Source organism: Epinephelus moara, chromosome 16 (genome assembly GCF_006386435.1).
Source record: "Epinephelus moara isolate mb chromosome 16, YSFRI_EMoa_1.0, whole genome shotgun sequence".
In the NCBI taxonomy this organism is placed as follows: domain Eukaryota; kingdom Metazoa; phylum Chordata; class Actinopteri; order Perciformes; family Serranidae; genus Epinephelus; species Epinephelus moara.
Window position 1 is genome coordinate 37,877,343 of NC_065521.1, and position 20,866 is coordinate 37,898,208.

The 20,866-nt window shown below is 40.2% G+C and overlaps 1 protein-coding gene across 1 annotated transcript; it reads right to left on the reverse strand.

The window, feature by feature from the left end:
- Window positions 1–4,233: 4,233 nt before the first annotated feature.
- Window positions 4,234–20,741, reverse strand: tuba5 (tubulin alpha 5). Its single transcript, XM_050065766.1, has 5 exons — window positions 16,493–20,741; window positions 11,924–12,149; window positions 7,745–7,893; window positions 4,800–5,480; window positions 4,234–4,724 (listed from the first exon to the last, which is right to left on the reverse strand). Exons 1-5 carry the CDS (start codon window positions 16,493–16,495, stop codon window positions 4,425–4,427), a joined length of 1,359 nt encoding a protein of 452 aa, XP_049921723.1. The 5' UTR covers window positions 16,496–20,741; the 3' UTR covers window positions 4,234–4,424.
- Between the last annotated feature and the right edge of the window lie 125 nt (window positions 20,742–20,866).

Sequence of the window (20,866 nt, forward strand, 5' to 3'; positions counted from 1 at the left end):
ATATGTGTGTATACATATTTCCCCTTGATTTCTGATTTGTAATGGTTTTACTGTTGATGATCAGTGGTGTAAGAAGCATTCATTGCTTAAGTAAAAGTAGTAATACCACACAATAAACATACTCACAAGTATAAGTTCTTCATTCCAAATTTGACTTAAGTAAAAGCACTAATATTTTTGCAACAAAATGTACTTAAAGTATTCCAGTAAGCATGAAACTGAAGCCTAAATGAAGTAAAATATTAATTACACCTGAGGCTATAATAAAAATGTGAATTAGGATATTCCAACACTAAACCACAATACTCATCAGTGGTGGAAGAAGTACATAAGGTGTAAATCTTTTACTTAAGTAGTTAAAAGTATCAATACAATAGAGTAGAAATACTCAGTTACAAGTAAAAGTCCTGCATTCAAAATTTTATTTACACACAAGTACAACTTAAAGTACTGAAAAACTTATATCGCATAAGTGAAGGGTGTATATAGTGTAAATAGTATTGAGTGTACAGTTGTGTCTAAATTTAACACTTTATATTTTTCTAATTCTGATATGTATCTTTTTGTATTTTGTCTTTATTCTATAAGTAATCTATTGCAATGCAATCTGTGCTATTTGAGCTGCTGTAACATGCGAATTTCCCCAGTGTGGGATCAATAAAGTTTTATCTTACCTTATCTCTGATCTTATTATGTATAATGGCTCGTGTCAGAATAATATATATTATGCAGTTGACTTATAATTATGCATTTTGAGTGAGCATCACTTTAATGTTGCAGCTGGTGATGGTGGGGGCTACTTATAATAAATGTATATACTGCTAGGCTGCTGAATCTGTAGTAATACATCCTTATTTATTAATTATATTATGGATTACTAATTTGAATCTGCAAAGAAACCACTAAAGTTATCACATAAATATAGTGAAATAGTCCATTATTATCCTCTGTGATGTAGAAGAGGTATAAAGTAACATAAATTAGAAATATTCAAGTAAAGTGCCTCAACATTATACTTAAAGTAAATGTACTTGAGTACTTCCTACCACTGTTAGTCAAAGCCTTACTGATGATACACCACTGAAATGTCGTGTGGTTAATAAACACACAAAGATGTCCATATTTGAAGGAGGATCAGCTCAGGCGGTGATGATGTCTGCTCCACAGGCTGCAGCCTCAAATCTTCATCACGTCTAAGACTCTGGATATTTCCCTCTTCATCACTGCAGAACAGTAAATCGCATCTAATTGTGATAAACACATTACAGATCATTATCTCATCGTGTTATTAAGACACGGTCAGCTGTGAGCTGTGGAACTATTCTCTTCTTTGTGGACCGACTTATGTTTACACTTTATGCGCGGATGAATATGTTCAGGTGACACCTTCACGGCTGCCGGGACTCGTTGTTTAAATAGCCAGTCTGTGCAGTTTGATTGGATGTTTCTCTCATAATCGTTTTATAACATCTGCTGCTGCACAATCACACACAATCACACACTGTCAGCTGATCGCATGCACAAAGTTAATCAAACTTATATTGTTGGATGTAGTTCAGGGTCCAGATAACAGTTTTATAAAGACACTTAAATTCTGTCTAATGGGAAACTTGATGTAAGATAGGGGAGACCGGGGTTGGTTGTCACACTTTTTACTCCTGTGTGAATTGCTCATCATCAGAACATCTTTTAACAGGATATCCTATATCAAATGAAATCTTAAGATCTTTGCTTGAAATGGGTGTCCCTCTTGTTTTTACAACTTATTGTAACAAGAAGTAGTTAACCATCAAAGACGTGGGATTGGTTGTCCCTATAGTTAAAAAAAATGAAGATTTGTAAAAAATAAAAAAATAAAAATTGACTTTTTAGTTCTTTAAGATAGAGACACCAAATAAGTTTTGAAATTAATATTACCTCTACAATAGTAGCCACAAGGCTTTTAACCAAAACCAAGAAGCACGACCACATCACAGCAGTCTTAGCCTCTTTATTGGCTCAATTTTTTTATGACTGGTACATCACACATGTCGTGAAAGACGACGGGGGATGATTGGTGTGGACCATCGTGTAGTGTGTCATGTCTGTCGGCAAAGTCACGGCACGATGTTATGACTCCACAATCACGTAATGTGACATAGTGACTTTCAGAACAGACAGAAATGTCGTGTAGTGTGTCATCATGTTATTCTTGTCCTATTTTTATTACTTTTACTATTATTTCAGTCACTGTGTGTGTTCATGTGCCAGCTGAAATGTTGTAGTAATGTAAAAAGTGCCACCAGATGGCAGGAGGTACATTTGAAGTACCATACGCAAACATGCAAGTCACGGAATCCTCCACAAGTTCCTGCAAATGTTTCACAATAAAACCTGTTTAGAAAATGAAGGGATTCTCTCAGCTGAGATTATAAGGGGCTTTTAATTTTTAAGAGATACAGGAAGTGTTGAGTTTGAAAGGCAAACGATAGCAGATAAAAAGTAAAAATAATAAAAATACAGAGGGAATAATAAAAAACGACTCATTTATAATGCAGTCTGTTTCAAATGAAGCTGGTGGCGTCTGCAGTTGTGGTGAGTAAAAGCCACTATTTTTTAATTTTCTTATTTTATGTCCGTCTCCATCATAAAGAAATAATGTTTTTTGCTAGCCTGATGATAATGGCAGTACTCAGCGGGTTGATAAAGTGCCTCTGCTGTTTAACACCATAATGTTTCCCTTTTTTCTCTGTTGTGGTAACGTCTGTAGAGGAAATATCAAAACCCTGGGGTGTCGTCGTGCAGTTGTCTACAGCAGCAGGTCGCTCTGTGTTTCTATTGGTCAAAGTGACGGGAGCAGTCGTGAACGACAAAAACTAAATCAAACTTGCTAGACTCTCCGTCGGGACGTCGCCAGGCGTCCCAGACGGGGTGTCGGTTGATGTTAATTATGACACACTACGGAAGATGAAACGATGGATTATCATGTACGACACTTGTTGTTCACGATCCGAGCCGACACTGTACGTCTCTGCGTAGGGCTATAATCGGGCTGATATCGCATATTGTGTACCAGGCATTACCACTGACTATAAGATCATATTAATTACTTTTAAGGCTCTTCATGGCTCCAGATTACATTTCAGAACTGTTAGTCCCTCATGAACCTTTATGTAGTTTGAGATCCTCGGGCAGAGGTCTTCTGCTTGTCCCAGAGTCCAGACTGAGGACCAAAGGTGACAGAGCTTTTGCAACCAGGGCCCTGAGGCTCTGGAACGACCTGCCCGATGATGTAAGGCTGTCTGAGTCACTGGCTTCATTAAGTCTCTCCTAAAAACGTACTTCTATCAGAAAGCATATCCTGACTTTATCTGAGCTGTCTATTTCATTGCTATCTCATTGATTTTACTTACCTTTTATTATCTTGATTTTAGTTTTGACCTTCCTTATTTTATCTTTTTACTTGATGACATTTTGACATCTTATTTTTTATTCTTCTTGTGTTTTAATTGTGTTTAGTTTTATTATACAGTACTTTGTAACTGTGTTGTAAAGGGTGCTATATAAATAAAGTTTATTATTATTATTAGTAGTAGCAGTAGTAATCAATGTCCGTTGTGTTTAAACCATGAATTTGAACCAGGTGATTCTTTGTTTGAATTATCCTCTGAAATGACAGTAAAATGAAGGAACTGACAGTTCTGAAAAAAAATCTAGCCTTTGTTAAAGCCACTGTCTAATAATAATGAATTATGAATATGAGATTAAATGAAACAGTGATACTGGAAAAGATTATTCTCCGTCACAATATGACCAGGAACTTTTGTTAAAATGTCAAACAGCCTCGGCTAAAGTATGTAAGTGTTTAGCTACAGCATTTTTTTCTAATGAGGAACTAAAGCAACATTGTGTGTGTGTGTGTGTGTGTATGTATGTGTCTAATCAAAAACACCTGAGAACATATGGACCATAACATGTTTGCCATGCTGACTGACTTTCTCACACGTGACAACCAACCCCCATTTTAAGCTAGCTACCACACGGCGTTGGCTTGCTAGCTACAAGTTGACTCAAATCAAAGCTATTACCTTTGACTATTAATAAGTGTTTGATTTTTAAACCACTAATAACCTACAGCCTTTTAATACAAAAATAAAACAAAACACCAACATGAAAAAAATGACTCTCTTCTCCCTTACCTCATTTCCTGTCATCTCTTATGCTGTAGACCTGTAGTGGGTGTAACACACAGAATATGCAAAGACAAACTTTATTTCACAACACAATTCAAATACAGCTTTAGTGTTAGTCTGTCTTCTTCTGACGTTACAAAAACATGGCAGTGACAAAGATCATCACCTTGGCTAGCTTTAGAAGACAGACAGTACAGATATGACATCGTTACTGACTCAGGATAAAATGCCATGCAGCTGTCACAGCCTTGCTCAGTATTCTTGGTCTTCATCATCATTTTCAGAATCTGGGTATGTTTGACCCAAATCCTCGTAATCCCTTTCGAGACAGGCCAGGTCCTCTCTGGCCTCTGTGAACTCTCCCTCCTCCATACCTTCACCTACATACCAGTGGACGAACGCACGCTTGGCGTACATGAGGTCGAACTTGTGATCGAGACGTGACCAGGCCTCAGCGATGGCCGTGGTGTTGCTCAGCATGCAAACAGCCCTCTGGACTTTGGCCAGGTCTCCACCGGGGACCGCAGTCGGAGGTTGGTAGTTGATGCCCACCTGTTGAGACAAAGAGAATGATCAGAGAGATGATGTATCTCAAGCTGCATCTCATACCGTCATGATGTCACTCACCTTAAATCCAGTTGGGCACCAGTCGACGAACTGAATAGAACGTCTGGTCTTTATGTTTGCGATGGCAGCGTTTACATCCTTAGGGACGACATCGCCTCGGTACAGCATGCAGCACGCCATGTACTTGCCATGACGAGGGTCACACTTGACCATCTGATTGGTCGGCTCAAAGCAGGCGCTCGTGATCTCGGACACAGTCAGCTGCTCGTGATACGCCTTCTCAGCAGAGATGATGGGCGAGTAGGTAACCAGAGGGAAGTGGATACGTGGAAACGGGACCAGGTTGGTCTGGAACTCCATCAGGTCCACATTGAGGGAGCCGTCGAAACGAAGGGAGGCCGTGATTGAGGACACAATCTGACCGATCAATCTGTTGAGGTTGGTGTAACCGGGACTGTCGATGTCCATGTTGCGCCGACATATGTCGTAGATGGCTTCGTTGTCCACCATGAAGGCGCAGTCAGAGTGCTCTAAGGTGGTGTGGGTGGTGAGGATGGCGTTGTAGGGCTCCACCACAGCGGTGGACACCTGAGGGGCTGGGTACACAGCGAACTCCAGCTTGGATTTCTTGCCATAGTCGACAGAAAGACGCTCCATCAGCAAAGAGGTGAAGCCGGAGCCGGTTCCACCTCCAAAACTGTGAAAGACGAGGAACCCCTGCAGGCCGGTGCACTGGTCCGTCTGATGAGAGGGACAGAAAGACAGACAGACTCTATTAAAGGTTCTTTGCTTGCATTGATTAAACTCCTAAAAACTCATCTCTGTTTATCAAAATTACATATTTAGAAGTTTTTCGATGAGAGAAATCTTTCAAAATGTCTTAAATGTGACTCTACATCTTTACCTCATTTATTATGCGCCGATCGAATGAATATCTCAACTCAAATTTATCTATAAAGCACATTTAAAAACAAATCACTGACCAAAGTGCTGCACAGAAGGAATAAAATGCTAAAAACACATACATGAGAGGCAACATAAGTGTCAGGTACACAGCTCACATATTTAGAGACACAACACACACAGGGAAAACCACATCATGGAGACTCAAACGCTAATGAATAAAAGTGGTTTTTGAGCCTGGACTTAAACAAGTCAGTGGAGGGGGCGGTTCAAGTAGTTCAGATATCTCGGGGTCTTCTTCACGAGTGAGGGTAGAACGGAGCATGAGATGGATTGGCGGTTTGGTGTGGCGTCTGCTGTGATGCAGGTGCTGCACCAGTCCGTCGTGGTGAAGAGGGAGTTGAGCCGGAAGGCAAAGCTTTCGATTTACTGGTCCATCTACGTCCCAACCCTCACCTGTGGTCATGAGCTCTGGGTAGTGACCGAGTGGCCGAAATGAGTTTCCTCCGTGGGGTGGCTGGGCTTAGCCTTAGAGATAGGAGGAGGAGCTGGGACATCCAGAGAGAGCTCAGAGTAGAGCTGCTGCTCCTTCATAAGGGTTCAGTTGAGGTGGTTCAGGCATCTGATCAGGATGCCTCCTGGGCGCCGCCTGCTGGAGGTGTTTCAGGCACTCCAGAACACACTGAAGGGATTACATATCCCATCTGGCCTGGGAATGCCCTGGGGCCCCCCAGGGAGGAGCTGGAAAGTGTTGCTGGGAAGATGGACATCTGGGGTGCTTTGCTCGGCCTGCTGCCCCCGCAACCTGGCCCCAGATAAGCAGATGAAAATGGATGGATGGATGGCTGGATGGAGATTGAGAGGTGGATGCTGTTCAACAGTTTGGGGGCAGAGACAGCAAAAGCACGATCACCCCTAAGCTTAAGTCTGGTGCGTGGGACAGCAAGGAGCCCCAAGTCAGCTGACCTGAGTGACCAGGGGGTGGAGCAGGGGGTTAGGAGGTCTACAAACAGAAGAACCTTAAAATCAGTTCTGAACTTTAATGGCAGCCAGTGGAGAGAGGCTAAAACAGGTGTGATATGGTCTCTCCTCTGGATAGCCTGTGAGGAGCCTGGCAGCAGCGTTATGAACCAGTTGGAGGCGGGACAGAGAGGACTGACAAATACCGGTGTGCTGGTGTAATATGTAAATTAGCCTCGCTGCTAACCTGCAGCTCAAGCGAACCAGCGCACCTCTGACTCTCTCCATCAAACACAAACTTCTGCTTGTGAACAGTTCTAGATAACATTTGAATTGATGTTATCAAAGAGCTAATAATGTGCTGCTGATGTTAGATAGTCTTGTTCCTGATCGCCAGCAATGACATGTTGAGGTGGAAGCGGAACTCTGATACCCCTCGTTTCCCATGTTGACGGGATTGGTTCCTTAGATGTGTGATGGAAAAAACCCTGGAGGTTGTGGCACTGACTGTATATTTTGCTCATAATATATCATATAAAAAACACCACTTGGACCTGTTAACCACGTTAAAATCTTGTTTTTCACTGGAGGAGGGCCTATAAAGTAAGGGCTTTGCAAAATGCACTTATTTGCTTTCTCATATAGAGTTAGAAAAGAAGATTGGGTTCAGGCTTTAAAGCAGCAGGGAATCCACTGTCAAACTACATATGGAGGAAACATAACATCCCAGTAATTTCACAAATCATAGAGAATGGAGTGATTTTTACCCTTTGAGGAACACAATTACCTTCTTACAGTACGCCCAATTACATTCAATTCTCTCAAAACATCCCAAAGAAAACAACTGTGAGGCTGATAAACAATTTAGATCTTCAGCATCAGACAGAGGTATACTGTCTCAGGTCTGTGCAAAAGGTTAATTCACTCCTCCTTATATCCCGACATCTGGAATCAGAGTTCATGTGATGAAGCTGTGATTAATGAGAAAGCATCTTTATTCCCTCTATTAGATTTAAAAAGAGCAGGAAAAGCTTTTCTTTGTCTTCACAGCTCTTTCATGAAACAAAAAAGGAACTCACTCAAACTCTTTCAAAATACATCAACAGCAGTTTCTCAGTCAGGTCTTTATCAGTCTTACTGACCATTTTACGGACACGCTCCATGACTCCATCAATGATTTCTTTCCCGACAGTGTAATGGCCTCGTGCGTAGTTGTTGGCTGCATCCTCCTTTCCAGAGATCAGCTGCTCAGGGTGGAAAAGCTCTCTGTACTTTCCAACTCTTACCTCATCTGAAAGAAAGTTTTTAATCACAAAGGTCAATGAAATTAACTTCAGTGTGGTTTAACTTGACCAGACGAGTGCCAAATGTGGAAATTTCCACTGAAACAGACGTATCTTAGTGCAGTGGTTCCCAACTGGAGGGTCATTATCCAAAAGTGGGTCATGGGTCCATTCTGAATGGGCTGCAAGTGACTCGAAAATGCGTCAAGTTTGTGAAAATCACATTTTATTTTGAATCTGACACAGATATTTTATTTTGAAGTGCTGTTTCCTGCTGTAGAGTGAGTGAATAACAGGAAGCTGCTTAACAGAGCCCAACGGCGTGGACAAAGGCAAGTATGACACTGAATATATTAAACTGTGTGGACCTAGAACTAATGACTAAGGAGAAATCTGGACCCGTGGCTGGACCATTTGGGAACCACTGTATTAGTGAGTAGTTTAGCATTTTTACTGTCATGTTATTGACACACTGATGACTCCACAATTGATGTAACAAACTCATGACTAACCAGACTTCATTTTCATGCCAAAGTTTGAAGATTTACAAAGATTTACTAACTTAAAATCTTGAATTTTTCATTCAATTTATGGTGAAACCTTAAAAGTGGCGCCTTTAATTTGTACGTTTCATATGAAGCTCCAAAATTGACGAGTCAAAAATGTAACTGCATATACTCATAATTAATACTGGACATATGTATCAATACGTGCATGTCTCCTTATTATATAAACAACACTGTAAATGTTATTTGGGAAAAAGATAATTAAGGACAGGTTCCCCAATTTTTTTAAGTCTGCCTTAAAACAACAGTCAGGTACTCCTCTGAATACTGAAACAGATTTTGCTTGTTGCAATAATTCCTCCTTTTCCAGACTTCAGAAACTGTGAACCTGTCCTTTAAAGGTGCTGTGTACGACGTTCAGAGCATTGTTATAGCAGCAAACAACTATTAGCTATGCAAAGATATAGTGAAGTAATGGCATCCTGAGGAGAGAATGAAGTCAAGCTCCCTCTGTGTGTGTTGTAATTGATGCTTCTCTGTTCTTTGTTGTGGTAGATGGTCCGGCAACACGTGCATGAGTCCCTGTGTATCCCACTGACTCTGCTGCTCTGTGCTGCACATATTACTGCGGTTATGGCTGATAATGCCATCTTTGCAGACATGAAACCCAACCTCCCAACCCAATATGTTAATATACTACAACTAGTCCATACCCATTGAGTGCACAGTTGCCCACGTACAGTTTTACATGGTGTGTGTTTGGGATCATGGTGTGTGTTTGGGATACAGGTCATAGGAAATTGCAGATTAAATAGTCAACTGAATCCATTATGAAAAGCATATGTATTCAGAGTTTTTGTGAATTTGATAGTATGATTGCTTTATTGAAAGTACAGTAGTAACATTGCCAATAGTGGGATAGTTAGTGGGCTAAAACTGTACATTAGTAGATGGATTCACATGGGAAAGGTGTGGCTAGCCCTTGTTGCAACGGTGGGGGTTGGAATCCGGACTTTGTCCATTTTTCTGTTGTTATAGCGCCACCCAGTTGCCAATTAGAGTTAAATTTCTCCAGTCACCTTGAGGCGTCCTGTTCTACATATCTACCAAGTTTAGTAAAAATCGATGTGGCGGTTAGGCCTAGATAAGAAGTTAGCTCTCTAGCGCCCCCATGTTGTTGATGGGGTCAATAATGGAGGGGTCCCCTCAGATTATGTGTGGTCATATGCCTACAAAGTTGCGTGGTGATGGGTGAAACCCTTGAGATGTTACACACCTTTGTGATGAGCCACGCCCTCCGCAATATTCATTGCCTTATAGAAGCTCAGTTTTAGTAAGTTTTCCAACTTTTGCCAAGAGGGAACTTTAGATATTGGTCCCTAGATTATGTTCACCGAGTTTCATGCAGATCGTTCAAACTTCCTAGGAAGAGATCGATTTGAAGTGTTTTTCAAAAAATTTGGCGGAAAATCTATATAACTGGAAGTTATGGGTTCTTGAGGCAAATGTGTTCCTCATGAGGAGAGTCATCTCTGTGCAGTTTCATGTCTCTACGACATACGGGGCATGAGATATGCCCATTCAAAGTTTGCAATTTCAATCAGTTGCTATAGCTCCCCCCTTTGGCCAACTGATGTAATATTGCTTCATTCGCATCCTCCCATGACCCTCTACCACTGTGCCAAATTTCACATGGATTGACCAAGTCAGTGAGGAGAAAAACGTGGAACAGACACACAGACAGAGTTTATGTCATTATATAGTAAGATTCTATAATTAAATTTTTTTTTTCCTTTTTTTTTGGTTGTTTGGTTTGGTCAAATTGTTTGATTGATTCTTTTTTCTTTCTTTTTTTTTTAAAGATTTTTTTTTTGGGCTTTTTGCCTTTAATGGACAGGACAGATTGAAATGGGGTGAGAGAGAGAGAGTGGGGGTTGACATGCAGCAAAGGGTTGCAAGCCGGAGTCGAACCTGCGACCACTGCAGCGATGCATCGCTTCTGTACATGGGGCGCCGGCACTATCCACTACGCTACCGACGCCCCATTTGATTGATTCTTTGACTTATGTATTCATACATATATGTGTGTGTGTGTTAATTAGGGAATATGCTGGACAAGAGGATGTATATGAAGAGACGTATATCCTCCATTCCCTTTATTTTGTATTGTGATCATCCTCAACTCAATGAATATAATCTAAAAAATATATATATATTATAAAATATTATTTTTCCTCTCATGAACCCACACAGACCGGCAGGTCATCCTCTCTCCCTGCATGCTTCAGCCTTCCTCTCATTTAAAACAAGTACTCTACCTTGTGCCGACATATTTACATCTGCGGATATTCCGTATCATAGCAACCAGATGCAACCAAAGTGTTTCAGCTGAAAAAAAACTCAGCACCTCGAAAGCACTCTCTCCCAGCTGGGTGTTTCCCGAGGAGCGCCTGGTGTTTTCAGCTGGGAAAAAAAAGCTTGGTGGACACTCATTCATTCATTCATTCATTCATCTTCTAACCGCTTCATCCTCTTGAGGGTCGCGGGGGGGCTGGAGCCTATCCCAGCTGACATTGGGTGAGAGGCAGGATACACCCTGGACAGGTTGCCAGACTATCACAGGGCTGACACATAGAGACAAACAACCATTCACACTCACATTCACACCTACGGACAATTTAGAGTTATAAATTAACCTAGTCCCCAATCTGCATGTCTTTGGACTGTGGGAGGAAGCCGGAGTGCCCGGAGAGAACCCACGCTGACACGGGGAGAACATGCAAGCTCCGCACAGAGGGGCTCCCACCGGCAACCCTCTTGCTGTTAGGCAACAGTGCTAACCACCACACCACCGTCCCGCCCCTGTTTTAGTTTATTTGAACAAAATAATCAGGGGGTCAAGGACAAGTAGTATAACTCTTTATACTTGCTTTTACACTCCATTTCAATTATCAAACTAAAAGTATAATTTATTTATGTATTTGGTTATAAAATATTTTAAGATAAGATGAAATATCATAAACGTTATTTATCCTGAGGGAAATTGTTTTGTAGCTGCTGCAGTGCAAAGAAGGAAAAAGTGTTTAATCTTAATATCAACAAACAGATTATTAAATATCCTCAAAATCCAAACTATACAAAAATTATATCACAGAAATTTTACAATTTTAAATATATTGAAAAATGTGGGAAAATATTTTGTCTTTGAAATTTAATGTAAGCATAAATTGATGACACATACTGGGGACACTTTGCTTGTTTAAAATAAATCCAATGTTGCACTCTGTAATTTTCTATTTACACAACACACTTCTGTAAATGTTAACCAGCACTGAATAAAAGAACAAAGGAGTCGCCACTGCACTTGTTGCTTGGATACCAGTGTTCCCGTCAGCAGTTACCTGTGTGGATGGAGATGCACTCACACTAGACACATACGAACGCACATAACAGGATGTCAGGAACGATTATATAAAAAAAAAAAAACAGAGATAAGGAGGATGAAAATAATGACACACTCAGGACGACTCACCGACCACTGTGGGCTCCAGGTCCACATAGATCGCTCTGGGAACATGATGCCCAGAGCTGCCAGTGTTGAAGAAGGTGTTGAATGGGTCTTCACGAGAGTTTGGTTCTGCAGGACTCTCCAAGGAGACGCCATCAGGACCGACGCCATGTTCGAGGCAGAAGAGCTCCCAGCAGGCGTTTCCTGTCTGGACACCTGCCTGACCCACGTGGATGGAGATGCACTCCCTCTGGACACATAGAAACAAGACAGGTGGAGGCTGAGACGTCTGTCACAAAGTTCCTAACACAAAATTCAAAGTAAAACAAAGTCATTCTCAACATTATGACTCCCAAAAACTAAATCAATCCACCTTCAACTGTACAAGAAAACAGGTAGCCGGAGCATCACCAAGCAAATCAAACACAGACGTTTGAGATGGCTAGGCCATGTGCTAAGAATGGAACAGGGCTGGATCACAAGAGCCAGGCAAAGGAAAACCCGGAAGGCCCAAAACCACCTGGTGCAGAACTGTGACACTGGAGTTGGAAAAGATGAACCTGTCATGGGGAGAAGCGCAACATGCTGCCAAGGATCGAATGCAGTGTAAAGAGCTCATTGAAGCCTTATGTTCCATAGGGGATGAAGAGGAGTAAGTAAGTAAGCATGTAGTGCAAATGTGAGCCTTGTCTCCTCCTGTAATCTCTGTTAGAAATATGTACACTGCTATCCATGAATAAAATCTACTGTTTCAGGTCTCTTCAAATTCCATAATCTAAACCTGCAGGTTGAAAATAAAAGTGGATGTAGAGTTTTGGGCAGTCCAAAGTGACTCCAAACAGTTTCTAAAGTGACACAGTAGATGGCCTGCTGCAAATGACTGTTTAAGACGAGTAAACAACAATACCGGCTGTTTTTTAGTGACCTATTGCTGTTTTGTGGCTGTCAGTGCCACGAAAAGCGGCCGTTTTTGACCAAGACATCGCCACATTCCCAGCCGTGACTGTGCCAGCCAGTTAGGCCTATTTTAAGCCAAAACATGATCTTTTCCTAATTACAATTAAGTGGTTTTTGTGCCTAAACCCCACCACATATTAACCACAGCACTGTTGAAACATGAATTCTCAGCATATTCGCTACATAATACAAATGTGACAAATCTGTGTTTTTTTTTTTTGTTGTTTTTTTTTAACAAATGTACAACACCAACATTTTTTCTGGTTGAAGTTTCAGCTCATTGTTCATTGTTCCACCTATAACTTCACTGTTCTGGTTCGCTCTTATAGTGTTGTTTTCAGCTGCAGCAGCCAGCTGTTTTCAGTGAAACCCACCATACACCACCTGCTCAGCACCACACAGCACAGAGACACAGTTAAAGATCTGGTGAAAATAGTGCAGCATTTAGCAGCTAAAGAGACTGATCAGAATCAAGAGAGAAATTGGGTCACGTTGCAGTCGCTCTTAAACACACATAGAGAAATTATACAAAAATAAAAAATATATTAAAAAAAGAAGCATAAATATGCGCATTATGCTGCTGTCAGATATAAAACAATATATACAGAGAAAACAGAAAAATAAGAATAACAAGCATATACAAATACTGGCATCAGACTATAATAACCAAAATGTAAATAAACAATGAAAATAAAAAATGCGGAAAAAATACAATTATAAATAGAAGAATAGTTTAAATAGTAAAATAAACTTAAATGTGCAGTATAAACACAGTGTTGAGGCCAGAGTACTGCATAGTTGAATTATTGCAAAGATTATTGTACAGTTGAGTCAGTGTTGCACAGCTGAAAATATAAATAATACTGTAAATAAATTATGGGCTTGTAGCTGCTGACGGGTCCATTCAAGGAGTTGAAAAGTTTGATAACTTATATAACTGATAACTACAGGCAGAATGAGCTGGTAGAAAGTTTGTTTTTAAGGGTCACAAATTCAACTGTGCAATATTCAAAGACGACTAAAAGACGAAGCCTGAGATCTAAAGATTTAATCAGCAGTGACTGCACCACTGTTACTGTTGTGTATCTGACAATAAAGAACTTGAACTTGAGTCTACAGTTCTGCCAGCAGCTCTGTGAGACTGTACTGAGGCACAGTGGTTGTGCCAAGAGAGGTCTTGGTCTTAAGAGTTTTTGAAGTTTCGTCTTGGACTCGACCGCATTTTGGCTGTTTCTATCTCAGACTAAGACGACTCAGGATGCTATTTTAAGACCAGTAAAGACCACAACTACAAAACAAAATTTCTTGTGCAAAGAGGAGTAGTAAATAAAGATGGTTAAATTGATTTCAGCTACTTTGTGTTTCAATTTGTTTGGTCTTTGAAAAAAAAGAAAAATTTCAAAACATAAACTTAATCTGTGCAATGACTTGATTATTTTACGAAGACATTTTTTCATTCAGTTTTACTTACACATACACACATTTACAGAATGCACGGAAAGAGATACATGAAGAGGAATCCTCATTTGTTTTCTGTGGGTGTTTTAATGGGAATGTGGATCTTTTAAATCAATTTGAGGAGTTCCTGGTTTGCATGTTCCAGTCTGTCATGTAGAATGGGACTCACACTGGTCTAGTCCTGGTCTTGTCCTGGTCTTGTCTCGATCTGTGTACACTCTGGTTTTGACTCATGACTATGATGCTGACTAAAAGCTAAAAGTTGTGGGGAAAAAAATCTGCTGGAGGCGCGACAGGAAACATAAACGTTTGTGCAATAATAAACTAGAATAACCACCTCGCAGCTGTATGCCTCCACGCACCAGTTTCTATTACAGTTTACCTTCATGTCTGTGGAAACATGGATGATACACACCCACTGTCCCCTGACAAAGTGTTTTATGCAGGACATGATGATGTCACAGTGAAGCTGGCATTTGACCTTTTGAATATAAAATGTCATCACTTCATTATTTTATCCTATTAGACATCTGTGTGAAATTTGTTTGCGTAAGAATTCTTGAGTTATAGCCAAAAACATGTTTTGTGAGGTCACATTGACCTTGACCTTTGACTTATGAACACTAAAAAACTGATCACTTCATTGTTGTGTCCAAGTCGACGTTTGTGCCAAATTTGAAGAAAATCCCTCATGGTGTTCTCGAGATAATACATTCACAAAAATAAGACAGACAAGGTCACAGTGACCTTGACCTTTGACTACCAATCTAATCAGTTTATCGTTGAAGAAATTCCTTTAAGCTGTTCTTGACATGTTGCGTTCACAAGAATGAGATGGATGCAAGGTCACAGTGACCTTGGCCTTTGACCCTTGACCACCACGAATCTCATCGGTTCATCCTCGAGTCAGAGTGAATCTTCTATGCCGAATTTAAAGAAATTCCTTCAAGGTGTTCTTGAGATGTCAAGTTCATGAGAATGAGATTGATCCAAGGTCAAAGTGACCTTGACCTTTGACCTATAACCACCAAAAACGTATCAGTTCATCATTAAGTCCACAGACATTTATGCCAAATGTGAACGAGGATGGGACAGACAGATGCACAGGAACACATACAGACGTACATACGGTCAGATGGACAACCTGAAAACATGATGCCTCCGGCCGAGACTATTGCCGGCACGAAGGCATAAAAAAAAAAAATCAAATGGCTTAAACTGTATAAAATCTATGCACCATGACCCAGAACATTTGAACATTTAAATTTTCAACATTAATTTGGAACTTTTTTATTGCACCATTTGACATGTCTTTGCTTCCATCAGCTCAGTGTGCAAAAATAAAACAAATATCTGATGACATCCTGTGTTACTTATTTGTGCTCTGCTTTTCCTTTTGTTACCTCCGCCAAGGAGGTCATGTTTTCGCCGACGTTGGTCTGTTTGTTTGTCTGCAAAATAACTCAAAAAGTTCTAAACGGATTTTGATGAAATTTTCAGGAAATGTTGATAATGGGACAAGGAACAGATGATAAAATGTTGGTGGTGATCGGCTGAAGCGAAGTGGATAAAATAATAAAATGGCAGGAAATCCGAGCTGCTTGGCGGAGGTCTGCGCTCTCTGAGTGCTTTTCTAGTTTTAAAGTGAGAACACTGTTAACAACAGGTCGGCCTTTTTCAGACGGTTTAATGTTTTTCATCTGCTAAGCACTTTCAGCAGTCGTGTTTCAACATGTTCAGAATCTTGTTTTCCCCGCAGAAAGAAAATCCCCCAAAATGATTTTTTTTTTTTTGTTGCTGCGGAGTGATTTGAATTTATAAGACATGGGATTGAACTAAAGTTTGGAATATGAGCATTGATAAAACACATTTGAAAAGTTGAATATTCACATTTCTTCTGAGGGTCTGAGGCTGAAGATGAAGCTTTGAGCCCCTCTTGCTGAAACTCATAAAACACTCAAAGGGTAGACAATAATATAAAATTTTCATTTAACCCTACAAAACATGCATGTGAGTTAAAACAGGCTGCAAACAGAGTCAGTGCAGAGTTCTGTGGATATTTTTGGATAAAGAAAGAAGTCATATGTTAAGATTTCTCTTGCAGACAGCAGTCACACTGGTGATTTCAGAGAAAACAAACTAAGTTTTCACATTTCTAATAAAGTGTAATAATCTTACCATGTCGCTGGAGATGAGATGAGACGGTGGTTTTGCTTCAGGTTACTGTGCGTTATTCTGTCCGCAAGGCTCAGCACAGACTGAGCAGTTCCTCTGCACTGATCCAGGGGTGTGTAACGTGTCCTAACAGACACAGCGATGCTTCGTACCGCCTACTGCAGCACTGCTTTATACCTGCAGACAGACAGACGGGCTCACCTGGGTTAGTGTTAGGATGGTGTGTGACTGACTGATGTTTATTCAGGCTTCATGTTAGAGGGAGGGAAGTCTTCCTCCCCCCACATGAAGCTACTTCTCCCTCACTTTTGTCACTTTTTTCCACAAGAAAGAACTTTTAATTCATATTTATTCATCTGAATCAATCCAACTTTGTGCCAAAGGTTATTTCACACCTGGCCAACAATGGTTCTGTCACTTTTTATAACATCATACAGTGATGGAGAGGAATTCAGATCCATGACGTGAATAAGGAAACCAGACGAAATAAGCTGTGTGATTTGGAAGAGGTGGAAAGGGAACCACATTTTCTTTTGTACTGTTCAGCAGTGTGGTGATTTAATGACATTCTTCTATGAAATTATTTAACAAAACTGATCTACAGGCGATTTTAAAAAGAACAGTTGTTACTTTTTAGCAAATAATTATTCATATTTCTAAAGTAGTTTACTCAGTGATTTATAAATGTTGAAGACATGAAGGTCTGAAAATGTAACTGTGAAAATTAAATGAACTGCTTTTCTTTCATTCATTCTCATATGTTACCGTATTTGTTATTACTCACACATATTTATGTTGCAGTCAGACTGGGACTAATGGAACATTTATACAGCCCACTAAACTGTTTTAAAAATTAACTTGTGCCAACGTCAATTAAGATGTTAAATAATGTCACTTGATATTTAGGGGTTGTGTTGTGTTTTGCTTACAGTGCTCTGTTGTGTGCTGGTGTTATGTGTAGTGTGTGTTCTTATGTTTTAATGGTGTATGCTTCATTTCTTCCTGACTATTATCGTAAGGCAGCAATACTTGTGCAGCTCCTGAGTCCAAGACAAATTTCCCTACAGGGAAAATAAAGCGCATCATATCGTATCGTGGCGTATTGTCGTATCGCATTGCATCATTGTAGTTTAATCTACAATATATCACATTTTATGAAGTGATATGGACACAGAGGGACACGTCCCCCTTAAAATTTCAACATGTACATTTGTCCCCTCCAACAAACTCCTAAAAATAGCACTTTTATTTTGACTAAATTAAAGACATTTACACCATAAATCGATGCGTAAAAAAATCACCAGAATGCAGGAAATTATGTGTTTGATGCTTAAGATTTTCTCAAAGGGGACCCCAAAACACCCTGTTTTTTATGTCCTCATATGTCAAATGAAACCTACTCTGGCTGTCAAATAGATGAAGTGGACTAGAAGTATAAAGTAGCATAAAAGGGAAATATTCAAATAAAGAACAAGTACCTCAAATCCTACTTTAACAACAACACTCAAGTAGACGTATTTACTTTGCAGCACTGACAATTTATGATTTTAAAGTTATAAAAATGATAACCAGTGAAAGAGCTGATCATATATCTGCATTTGATCATCCTGCTGTTTCTTTATGCTTTAAAATTGCACATGGAAGTACAGATGATGGTGAAATCTGTTTCATTGTTTGGTTAACGTGCAGACTTACCTTCTATTCAATCTTAATGTTTCCATTCATCAAAAGAGACGAACTGAAAAGATCCTGTTTCATTATTAGTTATCAGTTTGTGTCTTTCTTAGGAAACTGAGGTGTAACTGAATCTGATTACACAATTCAGCAAATCACACAAAGCTTCCCTGTAATATAACTGACGTGTGATTAAATATTTCCTCTGGGACTGAATATTTTGGCAGTTATTATTATTATTCTGGGGAACATGAGAGCTTTGTTTTTCAGGAAACACCAGGAATTGTATCCAACAATTTAATTCAGCCCTCAGATAACATTTTGTACTTAACTCGAGCATAATAAGTTTCTGTTGCTTTAAAATACATTGCTACAGATTAAATCAGTGTTACTCAGCCTTTTTGTTTTGTGACCTTTATAAAAAACTATTTAATTTGGTCCCTTGTGTCGTTTATAATTTGTGTAGCAGAACTTTGTTTTGCCTTTGGCCCTCTCACATGAATCTTCCCGCGACCCCTCAGATTCATCTTGTGACCCTCTGGAGGGGACCCAAGTTGGGACCCATTGGACAAAACCACCAACTAAAGTAATTTAAACCAGCTCCACTGCGACCTGCTGCAACAGTAATACTATTTTAGTCATGTGATCTATCACAGGGGACGTTTTCCTGCAGACCAATAACTTTTACTTTTAAAACCAGAGGTGGAAGAAGTTTTCAAATCGAATACTTAAATAAAGGTAGTGATATCACACTAGAAATACACAATTACAAGTAAAAAGTTCACATACGAAAAAATACAAAAGTATTATTGGCAAAATCTATTGCAGTCGAAAATATTTTGCTATTAGTCGTTTGTTATCACTTGTATTATATTTTATGTATTGTTTTTTATCTTTCTGTACTGACCTTTGGACAGATGAGACAAAACTGGAGCTATTTGGCTAGTCACATCAGCTCTATGTTCCCACATGCAAAAATGAAGCATACAAAGAAAAGAACACTGTACCTACTGTGAAACATGGAGGAGGCTCGGCTATGTTCTGGGGCTGCTTTGCTGCATCTGGCACAGGGTGTCTTGAATCTGTGCAGGGTACAATTACATCTCAAGACTATCAAGGCATTCTGGAGCGAAATGTGCTGCCCAGTGTCAGAAAGCTTGGTCTCAGTTGCAGGTCATGGGTCCTCCAACAGGATAATGACCCAAAACACACAGTTAAAAACACCCAAATTGACTAAGAACAAAACAGTGAACTATTCTAAAGTGGCCTTCTATGAGAAGGAGCTGAAACATGCAGTCTGGAGACGGCACCCTTCAAACCTGAGACAGCTGGAGCAGTTTGCTCATGAGGAGTGGGCCAAAATACTTGTTAACAGGTGCAGAAGTTTCATTGAGAGTTACAGAAATCGATTGATTGCAGTGATTGCCTCAAAAGGTTGTGCAACAAAATATTAAATTAAGGGTGTTATTATTATTTTTGTCAGTTTCAAGTTATTTCAGTGACCATTGTGGGTTTTTCTGTCTTTAACGGAAGGGTACCAACAATTTTGTCCATGTGTGTATTCATCAGTCTACGTGCAAGTCACCAGATGTTGGAGATATCAGCCATAGAGATGTCTGGCTTCTTTTGATAATGATGGAACTAGATGGCACTCAGCTTGTTGTGCTCAAAGCGCCAAAAAACTCAACAGCAATGTCTCTTTCCAGAAATCATGACCTGGTTACTCAAGATAATCCACAGACCTTGTTGTGAGCAGTTTCATGTTGGAACTATTTGCTTTCTACTGAACTACACCCGCCAACCGTATCAATGTGCGTGCATCTACTCATAGACAAGAGGCTGTGTTTTCAAACCAGAGGAACTTCATCATTGTTGTAAGAACCCCCAGTTTTTGTTGTGTCTGCAAAACAGAACTAGGAACATTTGTAATCCTTATAACCCTACTTTGAGGGACTTTTTTAGCTCCTACTGCAGACTGGGTACTCTTACACCACAAGAGCAACCATGAGAGACGAGGGTGCCATTGGTCGAATACAGCAGCACTGGTAACCGCCACTTTTAAAAACCTCGGTCTGATGATGGCTATTAATGGCGTCCTCTTCGGCTGAGCTGTAAGGTTAGCTAGCTCAGTGGTGCTAGGTGAGCTAGCAGCAGATGCACGCTTCCTTCTGCACGGTGATACAGTTGGTGGGTGTAGTTTGGCAGAAATAAAATAGTTCCTACATGGAACTGCTCACAACAAGGTCTGTGGATTATCTTGAGTAACCAGGTCAAGATTTCTGAAAGGAGACATTGCTTTTGGGTTTTTCAAATATATTTTTCAGCCCTTTGAGCACCACAAGCTGAGTGACATCTAGTTCTATTATACTGCCGAGAAGGCAGCTGATATCTCCAACACTCAGCACCTCACACCAAAACAATCTAGACTGATAAACAGCTCTACAGGTAAGAGGAAAAAAAATTGTGTTTTGATTTTGGGGGGAACTGTCCCTTTAAAAAGGCACAATAGTTGTGCGGGGATAAAAAAGATGCCCTGCACAGTCTGCTGAGTTTGAGACATCAAAGTGCTTCGAGCAGCTGGATGATTCTTCACATTTGCTCTGTGGATGTGGACGATGATGCCACTGACTCAGCTGACGATGTGTGAAGCGAACATACAGCGTTTTGTCTCTCTGCATCACTTATCAGGTGTTCACAGACCGA